At 39.1% G+C, this 25704-nt stretch overlaps 1 protein-coding gene and 1 non-coding gene across 3 annotated transcripts in view; one reads left to right on the forward strand and one right to left on the reverse strand.

Moving 5' to 3' along the window:
• ca8 (carbonic anhydrase VIII) overlaps positions 1-25704 on the reverse strand; it is a 108781-nt gene that overhangs the window by 31352 nt on the left and 51725 nt on the right. For both annotated transcript variants that reach the window (XM_042110110.1, XM_042110101.1), the window contains exons 6-7: positions 14519-14567; positions 1008-1120 (exon numbers count right to left, since the gene is read on the reverse strand). In XM_042110110.1, the coding sequence (XP_041966044.1) occupies positions 1008-1120; positions 14519-14567 (162 nt within the window). The remainder of the gene's footprint in view (positions 1-1007; positions 1121-14518; positions 14568-25704) is intronic.
• trnal-uaa lies at positions 1594-1678 on the forward strand. Its single transcript has one exon. It is a non-coding gene; the product is annotated as a tRNA-Leu (tRNA).

Raw genomic sequence — 25704 nt, forward strand, 5'->3', positions numbered from 1 at the left:
AAGGAATCCCTGAATTAACACCTTAAAATAAAATAAAAAATTAAGATATAGGTAATTTGTCCTTAATTACCCCCTTAATCAGAACAAATAAAGAGAACCCCTGACTTGACATCTTAAATGTAGATTAAGGGGTCACACCTTAAATTAAGGTAAATTTGAGTACATTACATTTCGTAGTGACACTAACCTATATAATATTATACATAAGCCTAGCATGCGAAGTAAGCTAAAACTTTTCTATGATGATTGTTGGCAATTTACAGTACTTACTGACTGTTGTTACTACCACTGTAACTTATGGGACAGAGACGTGTTTAAGAGGGAGTGAGATAGAAAGCGGCTTACTTTAGGCTACATTGCCTAAAATTGGCAACATTTTTGCTAGCATATAAATCAGGATTATACTTAGACAAGAAAATGTTTCACATTGCCATTTCACACATTATAATACAATATATCCTGTTAACTAAAAAGCATAATCAGTTCACAGCCAACTCTTAACATGCCTCAAACTTGACGTTTACTTTCTATCACAACCCCCATGTCTGCATTGCGGTGAACAATGGTAAGTGGCCAGCAACAATTGGAGATGAAATTTGCTGTTTCGAAATCAGCAGTACCAGAGGTAGATGAAGCAATAAAACAGTAACTCCAGCATCATCAAACACCAAATCCAGGTCAAAAACATCACAAAGTGAATGGGTCTTGTGAAACCAGGCCAGAGGAATCGTAGGTCATAATGCAATTATAAGTGTCTGAAACATTGCTTGTCTGAAACATATTGGTTGTTTGTTAAAAGGCAGATTTTGAAGTTGGCCAGTATTATCATATATCATTATGTTCAACATAGATAGGGTAGGCTACATATTTCCAATGTTGCATCATATTTTGTCCTATACCTCAAGAATGGCTGCTGTAATAATGCTTTGTAACAGAACCTATGCACTCAGGTATTATGTTTAACACCCTTCCTAGCGCAAAGTAATTTCAAACAGCATTGGACATGCCTGAATCTGGGAGATTGTGAGTGGGTAGCGATATAGGATCCAGGTGACATTCTCACTGCAAGGAGGTGTTGTCAAGGATCCCTCATATACCCAGTAATCTCTTAACAGGGGATCTGGAAAGAGAAAAACAAATACCAAAGCTCAATTTCACTTATGGGTCATTCCACGTCAGTTCAACCAGGGCCCAAGCACTTAGGTCTCAAAAAATTCTGAAAACATTACCAGGTGTACCTATGTTACCCAGGAGACACACTGTAAAATTACTCTTATGTAAGATCAATACTTTCCAAGATACAGCCAGTTTTACAGGGGGAGGGGGGTGTCGATTTTGTCCAGCCTCTTTTTTTTGTCAAAGTTCAATAGTAGTTATTATCATGAACAAACTGTCAAAAATAAGCCCCGCCCCCTGAAACGTCATAAATCACGTGATAACCACGCCTCCTTTTTATGCGACTGATGTCAAACCCCTGGGCGGCCATATTGGCCCCCAAACCCACATGTGTGTTTTGTGGATAATGGGGATCAGATAAACTTTGTAAGAGTTGTATATGTTTAGTGGTAAATGGGTGTAAATACAAAATGTGCTGCTAGGATGGCCGAGTGGTTAAGGCGTTGGACTTAAGATCAAATGGATATTTGTGTCCTCGTGGGTTCGACCCCCACTCCTAGCAACTATATTAATGGCTGAGAGTAGTATGAAGTTTACTTTTATTTTTTGATAAGTCCTAGAGATGTTGAGAGATATGGATTAAAAAATAATTAAAAAAAAAAAAAGTTTAAATTGGTTACCATTTCGCTAGGCGCTTTGGTTAAAAAGGTGTCAGCCAAATCCCATGTACTGTAATTTTTATAACTAGAATCATGGGGTCGTGTGTGTGTGTGTGTGACCAAATGGGTCTATGCCTGGAGGAGGTGTTGGGCCCTGGCATGTCACTGTGTGTGATGTTTGAAGCCCCTTTCATGTGTCTTATCATATAGTTGGCTAGCCGGAGTCATACTGTTTAACTGATTACAAACACAGTGGTTAATTATGTATGTATGTATTGGGGGTCTAAGAAGCCCCCACACTTTGTAGAGGCGGTGTTGTGCCCAGACATGTCTCTGAGTTTATTGTTTGAAGCCCCTTACATGTGTCTCATCAAACAACAGGCTAGCCGGAGACGTACTGCTTAACTGATTACAAACACAGTGGTTAATTATGTATGTATGTATTGGGGGTCTATGAACCCCCTCACTTTGTAGAGGAGGTGTTGGGTCAGGATATGTCTCTGAGTGTATTGTTTGAGACCCCTATCATATGACATATGATATCATTTGGCTGGACTATTCCATGATGCTGTGTAGCGACTGTCCATAGCAGGCTGTACAATATCCTTCCAAGAGTCCCTAAACATCACCCAATCTGCATCACAAAATGAAATGTGCGCCATGTCGTCTGAAAACGGCAAATCCGGAGATGTCAAAGCGTATAGCTTCACACTGCGATCTTCCTTGTCAAAAACATAGCCTCCTATGCGCCCATCGTTCAACAACCATTGGTATTTCACGCCATCATTAGGTTTACTCAGAAAATTAACAAAAGTTTCAGGTCTCCTACTTTGCGGTGCATAAGTCATTTCAGGATTCGATAGCTTAGCGCTAACAGGCGTGAGTGTAATCCGTCTCTTTGATTTTGCCGATTCAATCATGTCAGCCATGGTAAGTTCTGTTCAAAATCACTGCTAACAATGATAGCTATACATCACCCACAGCTTTTATAATCTCAATCCTAGAGACATGCCGGGGCAAAACACACCCACTACAAAAGGGTTTATAGATAACCAGGTGTCTGCATACAGACGTCACTACTCATAGACAGATCTTTTACAATGTTATCAGCACTAGTGTACGTAGGTAGTAGGCAGACCCCCCACATGAAAGGGGGCTCAAACAACACACTCAGAGACATGCCCGGACAAAGCCGTGGCCTACTGGTTAGCACTTGTAACTTATAGCTAACACATTTTTTCAACCAGAACCTCTAACAACATGCTAAACAGGTCAACGGCTATGCTCCCAGAGGAAACTTTTGCTTCTCATTTGTATCGCTTCTGTTGCTAAGGAGGCTAAATGGTGATTCTCTTTTAAGGATCATTTAAGTATTACTTTTGTCACAATTATTTCTCCTAATTTTGAGAAATAAAACAAGCAAAAGATGAGACACATAGCAATAAGACAAGTAGGAGTCACATAAGAGATATTAGTTTGAGAAGCAGGAGAAGTACAGAAGATCTCATATGTTTGAGTGTAGTCTCACTTACAACTTGTTTCTCCTTAGGAGAAATAATAGAGCAGATGGAGTCACATAAGAGATATTAGTTTGAGAAGCAGGAGAAATACGGGAGATCTCTTATATGTTTGAGTGTAGTCTCATTTACAACTTGTTTCTCCTTAGGAGAAATAAGAGCAAATGAGGAGACATTGCAATGAGAAACTGTTGAGAAGTAGGAGTTACAATTGAGATATCAGTTTGAGGGTCAAAAAATAGGGCACTCCATAGCATTTCAAATTTTTATTTTATAAAACAAAGCAAAACAGTTGTACTTTAAAAATGGACTTTAAGCAATGGGAGCTTGCACAGTTGCACTTTAAAATGGACTTCAAGCAATGGAAGCATGTTAATGCCTTGATATGTTCTTTTTAAAGATTGTGTATTCTTATTTTTTATTTTTTTGTGTGTGTGAGTGTGTATGTGAGTATTATTTTTAAAAGCTGCACAAGCAAATTGCATTGTACGGACCAACTGCACAATGACAATTTAAGTCTATCTAGAAATCATACAACATAGAGGAATGAACTAATAAACAATAACATAAACAAACTGAACTTGTGCCAAAGCGTGCCATACTGTGTACAATGGTGGATGAAAGCGTGGGCTGGTCAATCTGCGTCTTTTATCCTGGTGGTGGAACCAACCAAAGGGAGGAGGGAGAGAAGAGCAGAAAATAGAACATTGTTAGTTTGTGAGCCACTCAAAAATACAAAGTAAGACATTTGTTTGATACAGCACAAAGATCAGACACACCTTATTAATCACTTAAACACAGAATGGGGGATGTGATAGCTACCACTCACATTTACTATATGTTGCCCAATTGAAAAACAGATTGTATTGATATATTTGTCAAGCTTAAACAAGTGTGTTGAATTCCCTCACCTCATCTAGTGAGTAAACTGTATTGTCAGACTAGGATTAACCCCTATCCATCTTACCACTAGGCAAAACCTTGTTTTGGTTGGACTAAGCCTATTCAGTGTAAAAAAAAAATGGGCATCTGAAAATAGTTTAGTTCAGAGTCCTGATGTCAAAAAAGTAATTTGGGCAATTTTTTTTGTCATCTGGGAGCTGGCTCTATAGTCAGAACGAATAACAACTAAATGCAGCGTTGCCTTGTTTAGTTCTGATAGTGGGTTTCAACAGGAACATTTCTCCTGTGATCAGTGAGGTTTAAGTGATGAGTATTGCTGGAACATGTCACACAGTCTCATTGAAGGGCAAATCTGGTGTAAACTGATTCAAAGCCTTGTTGTTCGAGCTCACCAGGCACTGTCCAAAGGACAAAGAACAATAAAATGTGTCATAACCTAGACAAGTTATGGACAAGAAAGTAAAGCTGACTCAATATGGCAAAAAAGCCTTCGGTATCTTCTTTCCGTTACAGGGTTTCCCCAGGTTTGACCACCCCAAATAAGACTTTTTTTAAGACCACTTACATGAAAATTAAGACCTACATCACACCCATTATGCGGTTGTAAAACACCAGATCAAATCCATAATGACAATTAAAACAACACTTCCCCATGATGTGCTGTCCTCTCCTTTCGACTGATTATGTTGATTAATTGCTGCCGGTGCGAAAACCCAAAGTATTGTTTGCGCATATCCTAAGAAATTAGACTAGTGTAGTTGCCACGATACCAAAATTATTGTTTCGATACCGATACCACATCAAGAATTGCGATTTCGATACTTCTTCGATAATTCTTAACAAATGTATTTGATTTGGGGGCCCAGACCACCTTGACATCATCAGTAATATTGAATATAGTGTTATCATTCACACCAGTGGGCATCCTAGATTCTGCTTGACTCTTTCCACACACACGGAAAATTATGGCTTATTTCATATGTTTCTATTTCATATACCTTCGAATTCATATAAAGTGTACAGTTAATGTATAGTATTTTTTAATCTGCATAATTACTATTAATCTGCTTAATTGCTAAACATATTTAGTCATTTGAATACTTAATATTTATTTTTAAACTATTACACCTAGGCAAATTTTAATGTGGTGTGTAGGCCTAGGTGTAATTTAGTGTTTGTCACTTTAAGAAATACGTGAGTAATTACTGTAGCCTTCAGTCTCACGGTTTTAGGCTAGTGAATAATAGTTGCACATAATGCATAAGGATATGTGGATGCAATTCATTGTTGTCTGTCATTAGATAAAATAAATGTAAATAAAAAACTATCAAGTTCATAGAAGGGATCATGTTCAATAATGATTTTAGCACTAATTACGAATGACATACATGACCTGAGCTAGCAGAATTAGTTAGCAAGGAGCTCTCTCCAGATGTAAAAGTTTGCAAAGGTTGCGCTGCCTATTTCTAAATGACATTAAACCCAATAGTAGACCTACAGTACGTACATCTCATAGCCTAGGTAGGTTATGAGAGGTGCAAGTGAGCAAATCAACTTGATATTAGCCTATTATTATGTGTTACCACAGAATCACTTAAGCTAAACTAGCAGCCACGTCTCGCTTTAAAGTTCTCAAGAAACTGATGATTAATCATCTAATCGGAAGACATGGAACCGGTTATGGTTGCCCTGCAACAAGTTACCCCACGTGAAAATTTAATTAATAATTTGCCCAGACTTGTTGTGATCATAATATTGAGATTCAGGAAGATGAAATTGCTCACATACACAATACACTTCCTTTAATTCCATGAAAGTTTCCAATTTGGAATATTTCCAAAATTCCCCAGCTTAACTTCCCATGGAAAGTTTCCAGTTAGTTTCCGGAAATGTACCGGAAATTTTCCGCCCCTTTGCAACCCTAATACCAACCTCAAGTTTCTTGAGAAAATAAACAAATAGACAAAAAAGCAGGTCAAATTATTGTAACAGCTACAAAAATAGATGGCCATAGAGTGGGGGAAATGTCTTGGATGAGTATATTTTGTATATCTTCATTTACAGTAATATAATAAAATTGATTATATTTTAATGTCCCCATGATGGAATTTTTTTTAGAACAGCATAGCCCAGTAACAGACAACTTAGATAATTAACTTTAATATGTTTGTATTAAATTTTATTCAAGTACAAAGACATTTTATGTGAGAGTAAGGTATTTGTGTTTTTTTGTCCTTCAATTTATGAGTATGGTGTTTGTATCTGGTTTCCCTAATGTATTTGTGCTAATTTCACATCTTGAGTTTCTGTTTATCTGGATGTTTTGCCTCATGCCACCCTTGAATCAGTGCCTCACTAGTGCCACCCTTGTTAAAAATGTCTAGAATCGCCACTGTGTATATATAATATTAGGATGGATGGATGGAGCCTAGTTGTAGATAGATAGATAGATAGATAGATAGATAGATACTTTATTGATCCCCAAGGGGAAATTCAAGAAGATTGTAGGCCTAGGCCTAATGTTTAATGTGAAATAAAATAAGTAGCCTAAAAGGCAACATTCGAAATGAGGAGAAATAAGGCAAGATAAGAGTGATTGGGGAGAAAAACTGAGTAGCCTTGGCTATTTTAAAGATCTTAACGTGAACTTAAAATAAAATTTGAGCTGAGACAAGGCTGGTTCCTTGAACCCATTAATCAGCAAGTTTAATTTATTTATTTTTTATGTTGACCCGAAATCCTGGAAACCCAGGAACATCACGTTGTTGGGCAGTGAATGCATGTCGGCTTAACTAGATTGTGGTGGATCAATCATATTGCCTTCTTAAATCGTAAAATATTCTGTGGTCTCAGTTCACTGTTGAATGGGCCTAGCCTACCCTATGCTTGCTCAATATGCTTTGTCTAGTAGAGGTGCTTCAAATTGGCGCTTTTAAAAATCGCCTGTCTCAGAATAGAAGAGGTCCAGGGCAATTCTGTGCAAAACTGTCACATCCATATTTAGCCTAGTTGGCGTTACGGACGTGACAGTTATGCGTGGTATTGCCCCCGTATCATCATATAAAGCTCTGTTCTCGCTGTCTAGCTTCCTCCTCTTTGAGCAATCGATGATTTGAAAATAACTTACTTATCGTTAACTTAGATATCCATCTGATTGTTTCTCGTCCCGTCTCCTCTCCTCGCTCGTTTCAGGCTATCAGTTTCTTCCCCATAGTAGGCTACTTTACTCACTGACTCGACTTTATCAGAATTCACAGATTTCACTGGCTGAGTAGCAGCAAGCGAAATGATGGTTCCTGAAGCTCCTGAAGTAAATGCTGTTATCCTAACCAACGAAACATTTAGCGCAGCTTTGAAATCTTACGTGAAAATCTAAATTAGGCTATTATGGTCTGGGTCCGGATAGGATCACGTCACGGTCCGGACTCGGATCGCGGTCCACCATTTGGTGATCCCTGGTATACACCATACAACAAATATTGTTGGTGAGTTAATCATTTTGGCCATGTCATTTTTTTTTACTTTTGATGTATGTTCAGCCCATCTGTAAAATATCTTCATAAAACCTAGTGGAAATTTCGCCTCTATCATTTCTATGACAATGTGATTTTGTAGCTTTCGTAGCTACACAGTTTGATGTTAACTGTATAAAGGTTGAATAATTTTAGTGCAATAGAGGCCTACCCTTTATAAAAAGCCCACCAATAATGCTCACCACAATTGGAAATAATTTAAAATAAGAGAAAATTACCCCAGCTTCATGGATGTTTTGGAACCTCCAGCCCTCGTAACAAAAGCCTTCTTGACCTTTGCGGATTCCACAGCTGTCCATCCGCAGAGCGTTCCACAGTGCATAACGTAGGCTGCAAATAAAAAGCAAAATCAATCAATCAGTGTGGTAATAATAGCTCTGAAACTGACACTTTCAGTCATTGATTTTGATTAGCTGAAACGTGTTCCTTTCTGTTGTAATTCCCAAGTTACACAAAGTTACACAAGGTTACACATCCTTGTGTACACATCCCTACACAAAGAATGGTAAAAAATGAAGTTATTACAAGCTGTGGCCAATGTTTCACTTACCATTGTGTGACAGTCTACATGAACTATTTATTGGTGTAGGGGTGTCTTTATAAAACCATCAACTGTGCATAAGTTAAGACAACCGGAGGAATACAATAAATCATCTGTTGGAAATTGATCTTAATGCCTCAATTAAAAAATGAGGAAAAAATCCAACCTTTAAACACACCAATATTCTTTGTGAATGAACCAGGTATCGTAAATTAATAAATGTTATTCCTTAAAATACAGGGGGCATAAGTAAGGAACCCCCTATGTTAAAATCCCATAGAGGCAGGCAGATTTTTATTTTTAAAGGCCAGTTATTGAATGGACTCAGGATACTATGCATCCTGATAAAGTTCCCTTGGCTTTTGTAATTAAAAGATAGATAGATAACCCCACATCACATACCCTTCACCATACCTAGATATATCATGGTTTTATATTAGGCTAATAGCTGGTTTGATTTGCATGCTACAGATTCTATTAATTGCAAAAGAAATGTTGACTGGTAAGTTATTCATGACTGCAGATGCTGACTTGCCTATTTCACGATCCCTTGACCGCAGCAACGCTACTTCCTAGTTTACCTGGGTTACAAGAATGCCCTTTCACTCCTGTTACAATATGCTGTAATTTATAGCAGGTTAAACAAAAGTGAGAACATATTGTGGGGAAAAATATACTTACCATTTTGGTACGCTGTTTGTTCAGCAATTTGATCTGATGGTCTAGCGTAGTCTTCCAGAGCTGCCGGCCTCTTTTCAGTGGAATTGAGCTGGAACCAGTTTAAACCAGTGGCAATAACGTTAGCTTCGTCATCTTGACTGACATCCCAAAGACATTTTAAAATTCCGTGCATTTTGGCTACAGCATGGCTTAACACCATTCAAAACATACAGACTAAAGCTGTATAAGGCAAAGTAAGCTAGCAACGTTAAATTGTCTAACGTTAGCTTTATATACAAGCGGCACAGCCAGTGATGTAACTTACAAGTAGCTAACATTAACTAGCTAGCTAACTTTCTGTGCTGCTTCGTCAGGTTGTTCAATGATATATTGAGTCTAAAAATATGCAAGAACGTTAGCAAATTACCAAAATGTTAATGTACCTTCTCTGAGTTTTCGTGGTGGCAAGTTCTGCACAATCCTTCATACCCACACACCGTTTCACTTGGTTTCACTGGGCGCCAAATCTAGACTGCATTTTCTGGTAGGAGTCTTCTGCACGCGAGTTTGTCACGTCCGACCATCATAGACCTCTGGAGTCTAACTTGATTTCTCTAACTTGCTAACAAGTCGCAAGTTAGCTCTGGGGTAGCAAAAATCAAATTGTGCCGCCTTCACGTACCATTGATTATAATATCTACTCGAAGGTTGAAGACAAAAGTGTGTTGAGGAAAACGTCTGCGTCTCCGATTTCGTCGTCTCCCTGCGCGAGAATTTAACAGGTGATCTCCTTGTATGGGCATAGATGGTAGCTTTTTTGTAGGCGAACTTCAGAGGTCTATCAGAGCATCGTCATGTGTAGTGGTCACATCACATGATTAGGCCTACTGTTTGCAAATGTGAACTTGAAAATATGTGCAATTAAAACAAATAAGCCAATGAAAATCATTTGAGAATTGTTGTACAACAGCTAGCGCTCTTACAGATCAGACTAATTTATAAAACAAATAGTTCTGGATGAGCATTACATTAGTTCACTTAGAGAGCTCTCTGATGGATAAGCCTGAGTAAAATATGAGATATATAAATTGAGCAAGTCTGAGTATTGTATAAGCCTTTGCTGAGATCTCTTTTGTAAATCAAAAAAGGACTAAACTGAGATGACTAGAATGAGAACGGTTCAAGCTTGTGAAGAGATCTCTTGGATCTGATGGAGCCTAATCTGAGATTTACCAAAATGATCTGAAATGAGAATTGCATGAGTTTACAGAGAGAGCTCTCTGGTGGATCAGCCTGAGTAAAATATGAGATGTATAAATTAGACAACACTGAGCATTATTTAAAATATTGATGAGATCTCATTTGTATATTAAAGGGAGTCTACACTGAGATAACTTAACTCTTTTGCTCCAGAGACAAACCTGAGAAGCGGGAGACAAAAGCAATAATCTAATTTTTATATCACTGTGATCTCATTATTGTCTAGGAGAAACAACTGAGAAAGAGAGGAGCTCTCATTTTAACATTTTCTTTCCTCTGGGCTAGCAGCACACTTTATATCTATCCCCATTTACCACTAAACATATATAACTCTTACAAAGTATCTGATCCCCCATTATCCACAAAACACACATGGGGGTTTGGCGGCCAAAATGGCCGCCCAGGGGTTTGACATCAGTCACATGACTGTCACATGACACTACATCCAATATGGATGCCAAGGGGGGGCGTGGCATTGTTTGACAACAGACACATGACTGTCACATGACTTTACATCCAATATGGCTGCCCAGGGGTTTGACACCAGTCACATGACTGTCACATGACTCACAAAACAATAACAATAACAAACAACACGTGGTGACAACCACATGGCTAAGTTGCATAAAAAGGAGGCGTGGTTATGACGTGTTCATGACGTTTCAGGGGGGCGGGGTTTATTTTTGACAGTTTGTTCATGATAATAACTACTGGCAGGTATTTTGTTTTTTCAACATCCAACTTTACATATAAAATTTGAATACTGTGATACTTTACACATTTAAAAAATATATTGTTTAATAGAATAATTAGCTACAACACATTTTCAACCATTTGTTCACTTTAATCTACTATTTCTTGGTTTAAATGAGTATTTTACCTGGTTGCACCACCTGACGATGCAGTTGTGACCTGACTTTTGCTACTAATTTCAAATTATACATCTTCTTGGACACCTATATAACCTTTTGACTTTGCTAGCAAGTTCATCCATTCAATTTTACAATATAAGAAAGAGTTTTATATTCAAATAACTTTTTCTTAGTTTTACATTGACATGTAAACTGTCCAAGTCCAACTATGAAGAGATTTACGAACTTTTCACTCATCAGTAAAGGTCACTTGGGGTCCTCTTAAAGAGGGAATGTCCTAAAATAAACATTGTATGAAGGTGGTTGCACCGCCTTGACATTTCAGATATGCAAATTTCGGCAACACTTTACTTGACAGTATCGACATAAGAGTGACATGACACTGTCATGAACACATGACACTGTCATGACACATGAACCCTAACCCTAAATCCTAACTCTAACCCTAACCCTAATCTAAACTTGTTATGACAAACTAATGATGACACGTTCATGACAGTGTCATCAGGGGCGGAGCCAAACATTTGAAACATTGGGGGCTTAGCCCAGTGTCACACACAGGAAGGCTAGAGGGGTCCGGGAGCATGCCCCCCAGTCAAAAAATTTTGGAAAAATATAGAATGACTTCTAGTGAATTCTGTGTAAACAAATGGACACATTGAGACTTTAAAATGTGAGACTCAAGGTATCTGACTGGCAGGCTACACTGTGTAAAATTATAGTTTTGGGTCTTTCAAGAGGGGTCTATAGGCATAGCCTATCTGATCAGCATGCACTTAGTTAATTAAGCGTTTCTTATGAGTTATGGTTTGTATATTATAGGCTAGTATACTATGCTGAGATAACCCTGATGGGATGCTACCTTGTCTCAATACATTTTTACTTTGAATTCTGGCCAGAGTACATTATGGTCAGGTTTAGCACAGCCCCACACATTGTGAACCCACTGATTATAATGTTCAGTGGAACACATGAAGCTAAGTTTAATCCAGGGCTTAAATTTTTCAAAAATTGGGAGGGGGGGGGGGGGGGGATTCCCCCCTTCAGTGCTTCACATAGGGGGATTAATTCAGTTGGGGGTTCAGCTGTCTCTGCACGTCCGCAATTGATATACGTTACTCAAATGGAGAACACATCAATGTTCCCTCGCGTCTCATGGCCACTCTATGTAATCCTTCTGTGTTTGCAAAATTCTTGACAGTTCCTGATCGCTAAACCTTTGTTTTCTTTTCCTGAGAAGAGGTTGATGTAGATCGAAGCATGCATAATTTGACTTAGCGGTGACAAGTCCTGCTGCGAGATCTAGAGAAGGAGCGCACCTGCAAAGTGGTTTGCTGAATGTGTGTGTCTCTGCATGGGTTACGTTCGATTCAAGTCAGAAGTTGTTCCGTCCGAAGTGGTAGGCTATGAGGGCTCATTCAATGTGTATGCGTGTTTGCGAAAGTGAAACTGACCCACTCGTGGGTAGGTGAATGAAGTGGATTCCTGCAATGTTCATGAAAACAGCATAGCGATTGGATAGCCTAATAAATCGTGACTTGTTGTAGGCCTAACAGTAGCTTATATCGTAGCAAATAGCCTATAGCGATACCGATGACAGATAGGCCTACACTTATTTCACTCGTCTCGCTGGAGTGAGCGCATAATGTGGGCTGTTGCGCAAAGAAATTAATTAGGGAGATGATCTGCATCTCCATTTACCAAACGCTATAGTTTTCCTAACATCTCCACTGTTAACGTGAAATATGTCTCCATGCAAGGTAGTGTCAAGCAGCAGTGAAATGAAAACCTTATCATGCAGGTAGCCAATGTTCACGTCACCCGAGTCAGACAGAAAACGGGCCCTGCTTGCTCTGTTAAAGTTTGTATGCCCCTTCCAAACTGCGTTAAAAGGGTATATTTAACAGCCAGAATTTTGAAAATTTCCAGGGGGAGACACCCCCGAACCCCCCGTAATATGATCAGCACCACCTCTCACAAAATACCATCAACGTCCCTGCTACCGGTCCGTCAGATATGACAACTGTGTCCGGTCCGGAAAAATGTTGCTGTAGACTGTTTGGACAGCAAAGGGAGATTACAGCCTAATAATAAAAACAGCTGCTGGAATTCATTTCTGTGTGGGCCTGAGTTATAATATATGACATAATGTACTACATTTTCATTGTGTGCAATTGTGCACCAGCCTGCACAGCGACAGCAAAGAGAGAAGCGCTAGCTGCATGCGCAAACGCGCGTCGCGGTCAGGGGGGGGGGGGGGGGGGCAGCTTTTTTGATATTGTGCACAGGGGCCTATATTTGTTTAATCCGTCCCTGTACAGTACAACAAACTTTCTGTGTTTCTCAAGTTTATTTTTGTATTACGGGGTACAGTAGCCTAATTGCCTAATGTCTTGACAATAGCTTTTCTTACCGGCTTGCTGTTTAAACTGACTGCACTGCTCTGAACTTTCCTGCCAGGTTTATGACGTAAACCGCTACATCTTAACAGGCTCCGGCATTGCCTAAACTCATCGCGTGGGAAATCAGATTATCTGTCAATATTAGACTTTGAAAATAACATTAACACTATTTGAAAATAGCACTTAACATTTTAAGAGCTATTAAACTAATACATTTTGTTTATTTAAAAGGAAGAATTATGCCCCCATATTTATTTTTAATGTCGTTACCTTTTCAATTCTATATTTAATACTTTTCAAATAGTGCTAATTTGCTCGGACGGTTATGCCACATGACATTTTGAGGGTTTGAGATGACAAAACATAAAAGTTCTATAATTTTTATGATAAACAGTAGTAGTAGTATGTTCAAATTATACAGGTTTTATAGAATAAAATGATGCTTGTTATGAATCACTTTAAATTATTTTATACCAAAATAAAAGACTTGGACACAGAAATCTGCATGTTACATCATTGACCCGTATGTTTAAGTAACATACACACATACAGTAGGTGTACAGTATTATATATAATGAAATTCACCCTAGTTTTCACTAGTGTGTACTTCACATGCAACTCAATGGATTGTCCTCCCAGTCTGACTATATTAATCTTAAATCATCATTTATTTTTCACCCTGGTGGTTATGGTGATAGTGTTGTTGTTTTCATTGATATTGGGTCCATTATCAGAGGTCTGAGAGAATGAGGGGTTTCATCAGCATCTAAACTATGCTCATTGATTGGCTGTTCTATTGTGAACAAAGACCTTGGACTACACTACATTATCACTACAATCCCTCTTGCCTTTAGTTTCCATTTTCTTTCCAATTCCTATTTCAGTGATACTTGATTGTGATACTGAAAAATAAATGCCATTGTTGGTGTACTGTAAGTAAGTGTGTAGTAAGTCAGTTTTTATTCATATAGTGTGTCTTTCATGCACAAAGTACAACACAATAACACAACACACCGTATGCCAGTGTGGCTCACTTTTTTTTAAAAGCGGAGTACCTGGGAGCAATGTGTTTGGATTAAAACATGGTATTATCTTCGTCTTCCCCTGTGCAAACAAAAAGAATGGTGTAAATAAAAATTAGATCATATTAGTAATAACCCTTAGAACTCCAGCCATGCTGGTTTTTGCATTACCATGTTCAGGAAAGTGCAATACTGACAATCTTATTTTTTAGCACAAGCTAAGCAAGTATTGTCATTTAATTTTAACCAACTATATACACAAACATGAGCAAAAAAACATCAAAATATTTTGATATAAATAAAAAATCAATTTATATAAGGAATCCAGGTCACAAATGACAATTGATAAAACCAGCATCTTTCTTAAAAATGTAAAGCTCCCCACATTATCAGAGGAAGCGTCATAACAAATGATATCACCCTTAACAGATGTAGAAATAAGAAATGCAACAAAGAGATTCAAAAATAATAAATCCCCAGGAGTTGACGGCCTCCCTGGAGAATTTTATAAGTGCTTCATCAATGATCTAGCACCAGTGTTAAATTAGGTGTTTAGATATGCTCTCTCTGAGGGTAATGCTCCTGGGACCTGGTCACAGGTCGTTATATCTGTGATACACAAGGAAGGAAAAGATCCAACACTATGTGAAGGATATAGACTTATTAGCCTGTTATGTAATGACCAGAAATTGTTGACAAGCATCCTAGCGCAAAGAGTTCAAAGACATATTGGATCACTTATTAAGTCAGAGCAAACAGGGTTTATTCCATGGGTGCTAATAATATAAGGAGAACTTTAACCTGTGCAAAGAAAAATAAACAGACATCAATGCTTATAAGCTTTGATGCACAGAAGGCTTTTGATCTGGGATGGGCTTTCACTCAAAATGTATAAGATGGGTAACAACTATTTATAAACAGCCAAAAGAGTCAGAGTGAATGGGTGCTGCTCGGAGTTCTTTGGCCTGCAGCGAGGGGTGAGACAGGGAGACTGTCTTAGCCCCCTGCTTTTTGCCATAAACATTGAGCCCTTGGCGGCATCCATAAGACAAAATGAGAAAATAAAAGGCATAATGGATATGGGAAATACAGAACATACAATATCACTATATGCAGACATTTTAACTTACATAGGTGATCCTATTGTTTCTGTACCTGCTCTAATGAACACTCTTAAAGAGTATGGTGAACTCTCTGGATATCAGATCAACGAATCCAAGTCTGAAGCTATGATGTTAAAGGGGCAGTGGCCTACACAATTAACAGGAAGACTTTCGCTGGTCACAAAGATTTAGATACTTGGGAATAATTCTAACTACAGATCTAACAAATATGTTCACAGCCAATTATGGGAAGTTGATGAATTACTATGTACAAAAATCAACGGAGGCCTGAATTTACCTAATCTGAAACAATATTACTGGGCAGCCCAAATACGATACATGGTTTCCTGGGTATCTCAAGAAAAAGATACTGTTTAGGTAGAAATGGAACAGTCTGAATGTCTAGATGTTCCATTGAACTCCCTCCCATTCCTTAACTTAGACACCAATAGGATGAAAACGACTGACATATTTGTCATTCAACCTTATGTCATATAAGAATTTGTTTTGATGCACAGCAAAAAATCAAAGTGGCTTGTTTGATTGTTGATTTCTATCGCCATATAACGTTCTCTTTCGTCAGCTGTCAACATTGAACATTGAAAATAGCCTAAGGGAGATTTCCCGGGTTTCTCACCCAAAATACGGGAAAATGTCAACATTCGTCCCCGTTAACGTTGGAAGGGTTGGAGCAACAAAGTAGCCTACTTTATTCACGCCTATAGCCTATATTCATTTGGTCAACTTTATACAGCCCTAAAAAGGCTAAATTTACCTTTGGTTTACTTTTAGTTTACCGTGTAGCCCAGTGGTTCTCAACCTTTTTTGAAAAAAAAAAAAAAAAAAAAATCACCCCTGGGTGGGCTATTAGGCCACTCACACTCATGCTATATTGCTTAAATAAAAAAACGAGCCCATTTCTGTGCTGTTTTGGTTTCTTCTGGAATTATAAGAAAATGTCCCTAAGCAATAGGAGACTGGTTGGGTAAAAAAAAAAAAACACTACCACATCAGCATTGGTTGTAATGATTTTTTTTTTCACATTAAATGTAGGCAACAAGACGTGTCATTTTATCATGGACAAAAATCAAGTGCACATCACGTGAACAACATATGCACCGTAACAATCCAACGGATTAGCAACGGTCTTTTCGTGGAGATTACGCTCAGAGCAGCTGCAGAACAACAGCGAGCGGAAAACAGGCTATAGAGATGACGATAGCTGGGGCTGGGGAACGTGAGTCCGGGCGTGTGCAGGCCCGAACTGCACTGTATGACCACTGAGCATAGATAAACAGTAAAATGTAGCTGGGACGGTAGAGGGGTTAGAAACCCATGAATGAAAATAGCCTATTTATTTCAGGTAGCCTATTTTTGCACCAAAAATATGTGAAAACCATGAAAGTTTAAAATGTAAAAAAAAACAAAAAACCAATCACGTTCCCAGCGCTCACATTCCCAGCGCCCCCCTAGGTAGTACGAACGCCCCCCAGGGTACCGCCCCCGTTGAGAAACCCTAGTGTAGCCTAACTTTAAAGAGTGTGCATGCTTAACATAGTAAAGCATACTTTTGCTTCATTCATCCACACATCCAGCTCCTAACGTTTTGACAAGCATTTCTACCAATTGACCTTGTTCCTGCCCATCTCTAGCTTTGCTGTCTCCATCTTTTCTGTTTTTGTTGTTTGCAAAAAAAATATATAGTATTTATTGGTAGCCAGCAACAAGTGCAATTTGTTAATCGCTGTCATTCTCTCTCCTGCGCAAACAAAAATGTGTTACGTTCCAAGTAGCAGTGCGTAATTCTGCTTCATAAAGTTGAACAAATACATTTGGTTATTTCACATAAATAGCCAGTTTATGGTCTACAGTGTAGAGTTGGTAAGTTATGGTAGGCCAACTTGGAGTGAATATAAAACAGGGGAAATTCTTTGTCTACTCGTAGCTGAGTAGCCTGATGGTAGGCAGGTGCGCACGTAGACATACAGCCGAACACTGCAAGCGCCAATGAATTGTGCTGTCACGACAACCACGCCGTTAACTTAAATAGGTTAACGTCACTTTAAGTTCGCATGCAAGCAAGCAAAACGATGATTTGAAGACATCTGTTTCGCTGGAAGGGCAAGGGGGTAACAACAGGACAACACAGAGACAGGCTAGATGGCAGGACTAATGTTATGAGAGTATTAATATGGGATATTAATAAGACAGCGGGGGAAAAGTTAAAATACATGATAAACCCGGAAATATTTGGCATGTTAGGTATGTTTTGGAAAATGTTCAGCTTCGGCAGCTTTACAATGACTGAGAAAGCCTAGAGACGAGTCCATAGCAATCAGTTCATGTGTTGAATTTGTTATTACCCAGTGTGCTTTGTAGGGGTGTGCATTGGCACTGCCCTCACAATTCGATTCAATTACGATTCAACAGGTAACGATTCGATTCTACGAAGCATTGCGATGCTAGCCTGGCGAGCCAGACCCACATTAAAATGTAGGGTCTGGGCACTCACCGTTCGCAGTGCTCAGTCCGAGGGGCGGGATAATCAGTTGTCTTTCAAATTCCCTCTGCACGCAATAGGACAGCGGCAGCACTATGAGTCCCATGCGTTTCCCACCAGACTAGCAGTTGGCTAGTTCAAACGTTTGCCAACATAATAAAAGCTTAACTCGTATCACACTGTTCGCCAGCAGCAACATCCATCTTATTTGTTTTCAAGTAGCAGGGAATTCAAGCCAAACCGTTGCAACTCTGCCATCAATCATTATGTTAAGCCCACCTAACGACTCTATACACGATTTCAATGGCCTGATTAAGTTTCGATTTCTGGAGCTCACAAGCCAACGGAGAGTTGCTAGACTAGTCTACATTTGCTGCCGCTAGGGGCGTGTCTAGATTTCTAGGCTATTGCGATGCATTGCGATGCATCCAAATTCCACTGCACACAACAAGGCAAATTTTGAGGTCATTTTGAGGCAATACAAGCAGTCAGATATTAAACAACAGATTTTATTGTCCGCTATATGTGTCACTCTCCTGTATCTTTGACATAAATATCATTAAATAAAATAAAATTGAATGGTACAGGGTATTGGATATGGCATTTTAAAACGTTTAATCATTTAAACACATTGTAAAACTTAAAGCCAAAATTTGGAGACATCCATGCATGTCGAAATTTGCTGCAAATTCAAAACTGGATTACTCTGGAACGGCTAACTAAACAGGGGGCTGCTTTACACCTTTCTGTTCGGTAAGGTCAGCTGTTTATTCTGATATATGGTTTGCTATGTGTTGAACGAAAGGTTTGTGAAGTATCCCACTGATATGGGTAGGGAGATGGGCGCAGAACCTTCAATTAAATTAAATTATATTATTTACTTTTCTCATGAACCGTTCACCACAGCAATTAACGGCTAACATTGTTTAAAAGCTGAGAAAAAGCTCTTTCATGTGATGTGTTAGGCTACTTGTGATGTCTGTGTGATGAGTAGACTCGTTCGCGAGTAGTTCAACTGAGAAGAATGGGTGAATTTGGATGCACTTTCTTTCTTGCCGTGCACTGTCACTTTCTCCACTGCGTAAAAGACTAAATTAATTTGCGCTGTGAATGCTTATTTTGACAGGCCTTAGGCTAAATAAAAATCGTTATTAGTCGGACGCAAAACAGAATATCGAAAGAAGGGGACACCAAGGCCACCGTGGCCTGTAAACCTCTGATTTTCAAAGGGGCATCACGGCCACCTCAAGGGGCAACGATGGCCATGGCTGTCGTGAAATTCCTACCCTGCACATGCCAACGATCGACATGGTTTGTGAAGTTAGTTGTATTGCCAATGTGCTTGATTTTAGTGTGGCAGGTTTTACACACTGCGTACGTCTTGTCTAGTTTCCCATTAACTTCGTAGAATCCGAAATGTGCCCAGATGTCCGCTTTCTAAGCTTTGGGTGCGTTTTTAATTACCCGTCTATCGCGTTCATCTCCCTCCGTCATCTTGATTCTTTAGTGTTGTTGTTATGCTAGCTAGTGCTGCCGCTTAGCATGTAGCTACAGGCTGCGCATGTCATTACAACGTTGCTCTGGAAATGCCCCCAGAAGTAATTTAAACTTCACATTTCACAACTTTATTGTCCACTCAAGGCCAAAAAAGTATGGCACGTTGCCGCAACGCTGAATCGTGCATGCCCCGCATTGCAATGCATCGCCGAATCGATTATTGTTGACACCACTACTATATAAACCTAGTATTCTGAATAATGTTTTTGTGTTTCATTTTCACCTGCTGCCATGTGTGTTTGGCTATAGTGTTGCATCTGAAATCTGAAACAGGATTAGGCATACACTAAATCAGTCAATGAGGGCTACTTAAACATTCAATTATCCTTTTTAATCTACATGCCCACTTCTGAATTGCATTGCATCTGTAGGCCTTTTTATGAACTCAAAATAAGCTATTTAATTATTTCAACTCATTTCAGACATTCCGCAAGCTATTAATCCTCCATAACACATATTTGAAGAACATGTGGAAATAAAATTTTACTTTTAGGCATTCAGGCTACCCGATCTGCAATACGTTGCCAACAGCCTTGCCTTGCTTTGTTTGCTGCCGACGTATTTGATTTTTGTCGTAGAGTGAGTTTTAATTCCTCGACAATTACGTTAATGTATTTGTAACGCTAACACCTTCATTTCGACAGCTGTCGTGGAAAATGTCTAGCCTGGGTGTTCCCATGCTGCCTTGCGCGCGATTTGATTCACGCTGCTAAGGCAGCCTGGAGACCATGGAGCAAATTTTCGCCTCAGATAGGGAACCAATCACAGAACAGGGGGGAAAGCAAGACGATGATGAGCTATGCACAGACGCATTTGATAGACATCCGTGGCACCCAATAAACGGATCTGGGCATTTTTTTTCAAATACGAGAAAATGAACGTTTGGTTCCCAGACCACGTCTCATTGAGAAGTGGTGGCGCTAGCCAGGCTAGAAAATGTCCACTTCCGAATCCAATATTCCAATTAACAATTACCACTTGACTATTTAGTAATTTAGCACTCTAGAACAAGGCGCCCGAAGGAGACAATGTAGACAGAAGATTTTCTAAAGACTGTTGATCTTTATTCCCCATATTGCAATGATAGTACAGACCAACCGTCAAAGCAATAGGGAGAAGGTGGGATGTTACGTTACCTCCAACAACACCCTTCGCTAATCAGTACCATGCAGGGTCGCTTACATTGGTGGAAACCATCTTCCCATCATGCATAAAACTATATGCAAACCTATGTAATACATAGGTAACATATGTAAAATAGTATAACCCTAAATCTCCCTGGTTCCTTCAAGTTTGGTGAGTTAAGGCCTTCTTATCTGATTCTCTCCCTGGCTATACAGGGCCTAGCTCATGAGACACAATGGCCTCCACATCCCTGTCCCGTCCATTCCTCGCCAGCTTGATAACACCCCCCTTCCCTTGACCATGTATGGAGGAGATGCTTTCATCCTGGTACCCCATTACTTTTCCCCTCACCCCACTCCTCTGACAGTTGGTCTGGCCTACACAGGATACAATGATCTCACTCTGCTCACAGCAAATGCAGTGGCCTTAAGACTTGACACTTATGACTTCATTCTTATAAACATGAAAACCCCATACAATAGTATAAACCCTTATGAAACCCATGCAATATTATAAACAGTTATAAAACCCATGATTACATCCCCTTAAATCATGAAAATCCACCATACAGCCCTAATACGACAACAAAAACAACTTTTTTTCCATCACATTTGCTTGCAGACCTATAGGGATATCTGGTAGCCTGGAGATTCCAGACCCTGGTGATCTAGAAAGATTAAGGGTCTGGCCACAAATAATGTAATGGCCCAAATCGAGGGGCGGCAGCAAGCGTGCATTTGAAAATCTCACTGCACGCAATTGGATAACACAATACGACCAACGTTTACTGACTGATTCCAGACTTCGATATAATTGGATAACACTACGACTGTCATCTGTTTAGCTCGCCTCTGGCTCTCATATATCAGATACACCGATGTGATTGGCTCCCCGCGATACAAGTGGCAAAAGTAACGTGCATCATTACTCATTGCCAGAGTGTCTCGCAGAGACAATTCAAATTGTGCTCTTGCGAGAACTCTGGAGTTTCCAGGGTAGATATCTGGCGGAGTTGGACCACAATTTAACACTGGTCTACGGGAATATGAAGAAGGGAGCATATTTCATAACAGCATACCTGCCTGCCGCGTTCTACTAGTGCCTCGAGGAGTTGCTTGTGTAAACTAGCCTACTGCCTGAGACAGAGTGGACATGAAACAGATTTGCTCATGGGGCCTAGTAGGTATACATGCCTAGTAGGTATACATCAATATAATGGTTTCCCAGGTTAGCTACATAGCTGCTAGCTGGTATAGAAAAGGAACCGAGTGGTAGCCACTTTCACTGGTCAATTCAGTTTAAAATTATGCTTGTTGAAAAGTTTTTGCTGGCAAAAACATACTTCAAAATGACACTACACAACAAGGTAAATGTTTATTTTACAGTTATTTTATTTTAAATTGTACAGTTTATTGTACAGTTTATTTTTCAACATTAGCTAAATAGTTTTGGAAACAGACTGTCTGTAGTGATCACCGTCTTTTAAAACAACAACAATACGATGCGCATCTTGTAGGCAGGCAAAATTGAAAGGTTATGTTGATAGCCTATGATGTCACCTACTGGCGGCAGTGCAGGTAGACGAGGCTACCAACTTTACTTCTATATTATTACTTTTAAACATTTTTTTATTCTTGGATAATTGATTCACACGTTAAATGTTCATAAAGTTTGTCAACATTGGCTACAGAGTATGTCTACTTGGCCTACTCATTTCTGCATCATTCTAGCCTATAAATTAAAGCGCAGCGGCTCTTCCCTACAGTTTTGGCCATTGACCTATGCACAAATAATTCCATTTTTGACAATGTTCCACCGTTTGGATTTTCATGGACTTTTGGTATGTGACATGGAAAGATTTCATGAACTGTACACAACGTTTCTGTTGCAATTAGTTTTGGGTTGGGTGATTTATTTTATTTTTCTCACAGATTTGCTTAGACTAATCCAGTTGTTAAGTACGTCATCAAGGGCCCAACAGCTTTTTCGTTAAAAAAAAAATGTTTTCTAGCGCAGCCAGCCGTTTTTCGCAACTTGTAAACCCAGTCACCATCACCTCCGTTTTAGTGAGTAAAACAAAATCACTTAACTTTAACAGTCATTACTGTAGCTGTGCAGCCAGATTGTAACATATTTTCAATTTAGTCTTAGTCATGTGACGAAATGTCCTTTTTAGTCTTTTTCATGTTTAGTCAATCAAATATCATTTTTGTTAGTCAAGTTTTAGTCGGCTAAAAGTCTCGTCATTTTAGTCTAGTTTTAGTCAACAGAAAACCCAAGGTATCTTAGTCAAGTTTTAGTCAAAACATTTTAGTCTTTTTTTAAATAACAAATTACTTCTGATTATCATTTCAGTCAAATATTGTTTCACACATCTCAATTTTTCCCCAATGTTTTATGTCCACAGGGCTTCACGTCAGTTATAGGCCTAATTACTCATTGTGACTTTTTGTCAGTCAGGGGTGTGTTTCCCAAAAGCATAGTTGCTAACCTGTTAGCAACTTAGTTTGTTGACAATGGGAAATTGCATTGCAACCAACAAAGTTGCTAACTATGCTTTTGGAAAACGCACCCCAGTATGCTTGCATGCACAGTTAAGTCGAGCTACAGTTATAGCTCGGCTATGGGATTTGACTGCACCACTGTCACTATCTTTGTTTACATGATGAAAGAAAACCCCTTTTGTAAACCCAACTACAAATGTTTTACTCTGCTGTGCTAGATGGTGATATGCGCCCAAACGCCTCACATTCCCCAAACTTTCCATATTAGCTTCATTAGCTTATTTGCTAGTGAACTTTGCATCATCAGTAACTAGTTAAATAGTTGACATTACTTGCTGAACTTTTTTGTATGGACATTCTGGGGGATGTTAATTCATATATGTATGAGAGAAGCTGCAGCTTGTGAGTACTGTATGTCACGTTGTGGCATAAGGCTTAGGTAGTTTGCTCTGACAGAAAACAACGCGTAGCTTAGCCTACATGAAAGCTGCTGCGCATGAACTCATTCAGAATATTTTGAAAGCATAACAGCTAGATATTCTGTCTATATTATGTATATTCTCATTTTGTAGACAAAAATGAAGAGAGGTTTTATCTCAGTTTTAATTTCATGCTAAAAATTTTAGTCTTGTGTTTTTTCGTCAACAATAATGCATGTTAATATAGACTTAGTCAGTGTTTCAGGACATTGTTACAATCTCGTCATCGTCTCGTCTTAGTCATGGAAAAAAAGGTTGTTGACAGAACAAAAATATATAACATCTCATCTCGTCTGACGAAATCAACACTAAGTCAGATGATACGATCAAGGGTAACATCCATGCTTCCGCGAAAAATAGAAATAGGATTTTATGAGGTTGAGGCAACAAGTGAGTAGTATGATGATAATTATGACCGCCGCGCAGCAGGTCATATAGGTTTAGTCAGATTTTTTTTTCTTTCTTTCTTTTTCGCATGGCCAATTTTTTTGCTTCAAGGATTCCCGGGACACTGAAAGACCGGGGTACACAAAACTTGGCTAGCATGGAACTATTGGTTTTCGTTTTGATCTGTAGCCCCCCCCCCCCCCCCCCCCCCCGACTGGACTGGACTGGACCCCCCGAAAAGAGGATAGGGCAGTTTTCTGTGAATATATCGAGAACCGTAGGGCCTAGGAGGACCACCTTTTTTGTATGTTGGTTTTAAGGGGCCATGTCAACCCATCCCATTACCACTCATGAACTTTAGCCCAATCTGTAAAAATCACCTCTTTCCAGCAGCTCTACTAGACCATACATTTAGTGAATGGCAAAGAAAAGGTTTGTCTAAATGTTGTGATTTCTACATAGATGGTGTTTTTGGTAGCCTTGCTGAAATAAGTGATAAATGTCAACTGCAACGTTCAGATAATTTTAGATACCTCCAGGTTAGACACTTCATTCGGACACTAAGCCCAACTTTCCCTCACTTGTCTGTGGATTCGGGGCTGGAGAAAGTCCTGAAGGTTAATATTGCAACACAAAGGTCAAATCTCATCTATCTATCATTTAATTTCTTCCCTTTAGGGTTTAACACTAGATAAACTTCGTAATGACTGGGTAGAAGAACTGGGGATAGAAATTTCAGATACTGTCTGGGAATATGCTCAAAATAAAGGATGGCACATCCTCTTGTGCACGTTTGAGCTTAATACAATTTAAAGTTTTGCACATATTACACCAAACTGAAATTATCCAAAATATATCCAGACATTGAAGATAGGTGTGAGCGCTGTAACCCTCACCACTCTCCCTTTGGAGACATATTACGGCCTCACCACTCTCCCTTAGGAGACACATTACGGCCTCACCACTCTCCCTTAGGAGACATATTACGGCCCGGCATACGTGCGTTGTTTTCTTTTTTTTTGTTCCTCTCTTTTAAAAAATTGCATGTATACATGTACATATTTGTCTGTATAGTTGTTAATATATGCACTGTGTGTGTACATGGGTATATGTATGTTGTGCTCAGACATACTAACCAGAAACGAGACGTGCTATGTTTTGTTTTCTATTTTTTATGTATTTTTATGCATACATTACTTTCTTTCATTTCATATTAAGGCAGTGTGTATGGGTGGGTGGGGTGGTTTTGGGTGGGATTGGGTTCCTTATTTGGAAAAAACAAAAACAAAAATGAAGGATGCGTCACAATGTACACCCTGTATTACGAAACTTTCCTTCAATAAAAATTTACTTTAAAAAAAAAAAACTGCACGAAATTGAAAGTGTAGAGGATCATTATGACACCCTCTGAATGCATGCCAAGTTTCGTGGACTTTCATTCATGGGGGCCCATACAATAAATTCATTTATGTGTACATTTAGTGACCGTACACCAACAGAGTTTTCTGTGAATATCTTGAGAACCGTAGGGCCTAGGATGACCAATTTTTTGTGTATGTTTGCC

The sequence above is a fragment of the Alosa sapidissima genome, chromosome 1 (genome assembly GCF_018492685.1).
Source record: "Alosa sapidissima isolate fAloSap1 chromosome 1, fAloSap1.pri, whole genome shotgun sequence".
In the NCBI taxonomy this organism is placed as follows: Eukaryota; Metazoa; Chordata; class Actinopteri; order Clupeiformes; family Clupeidae; genus Alosa; species Alosa sapidissima.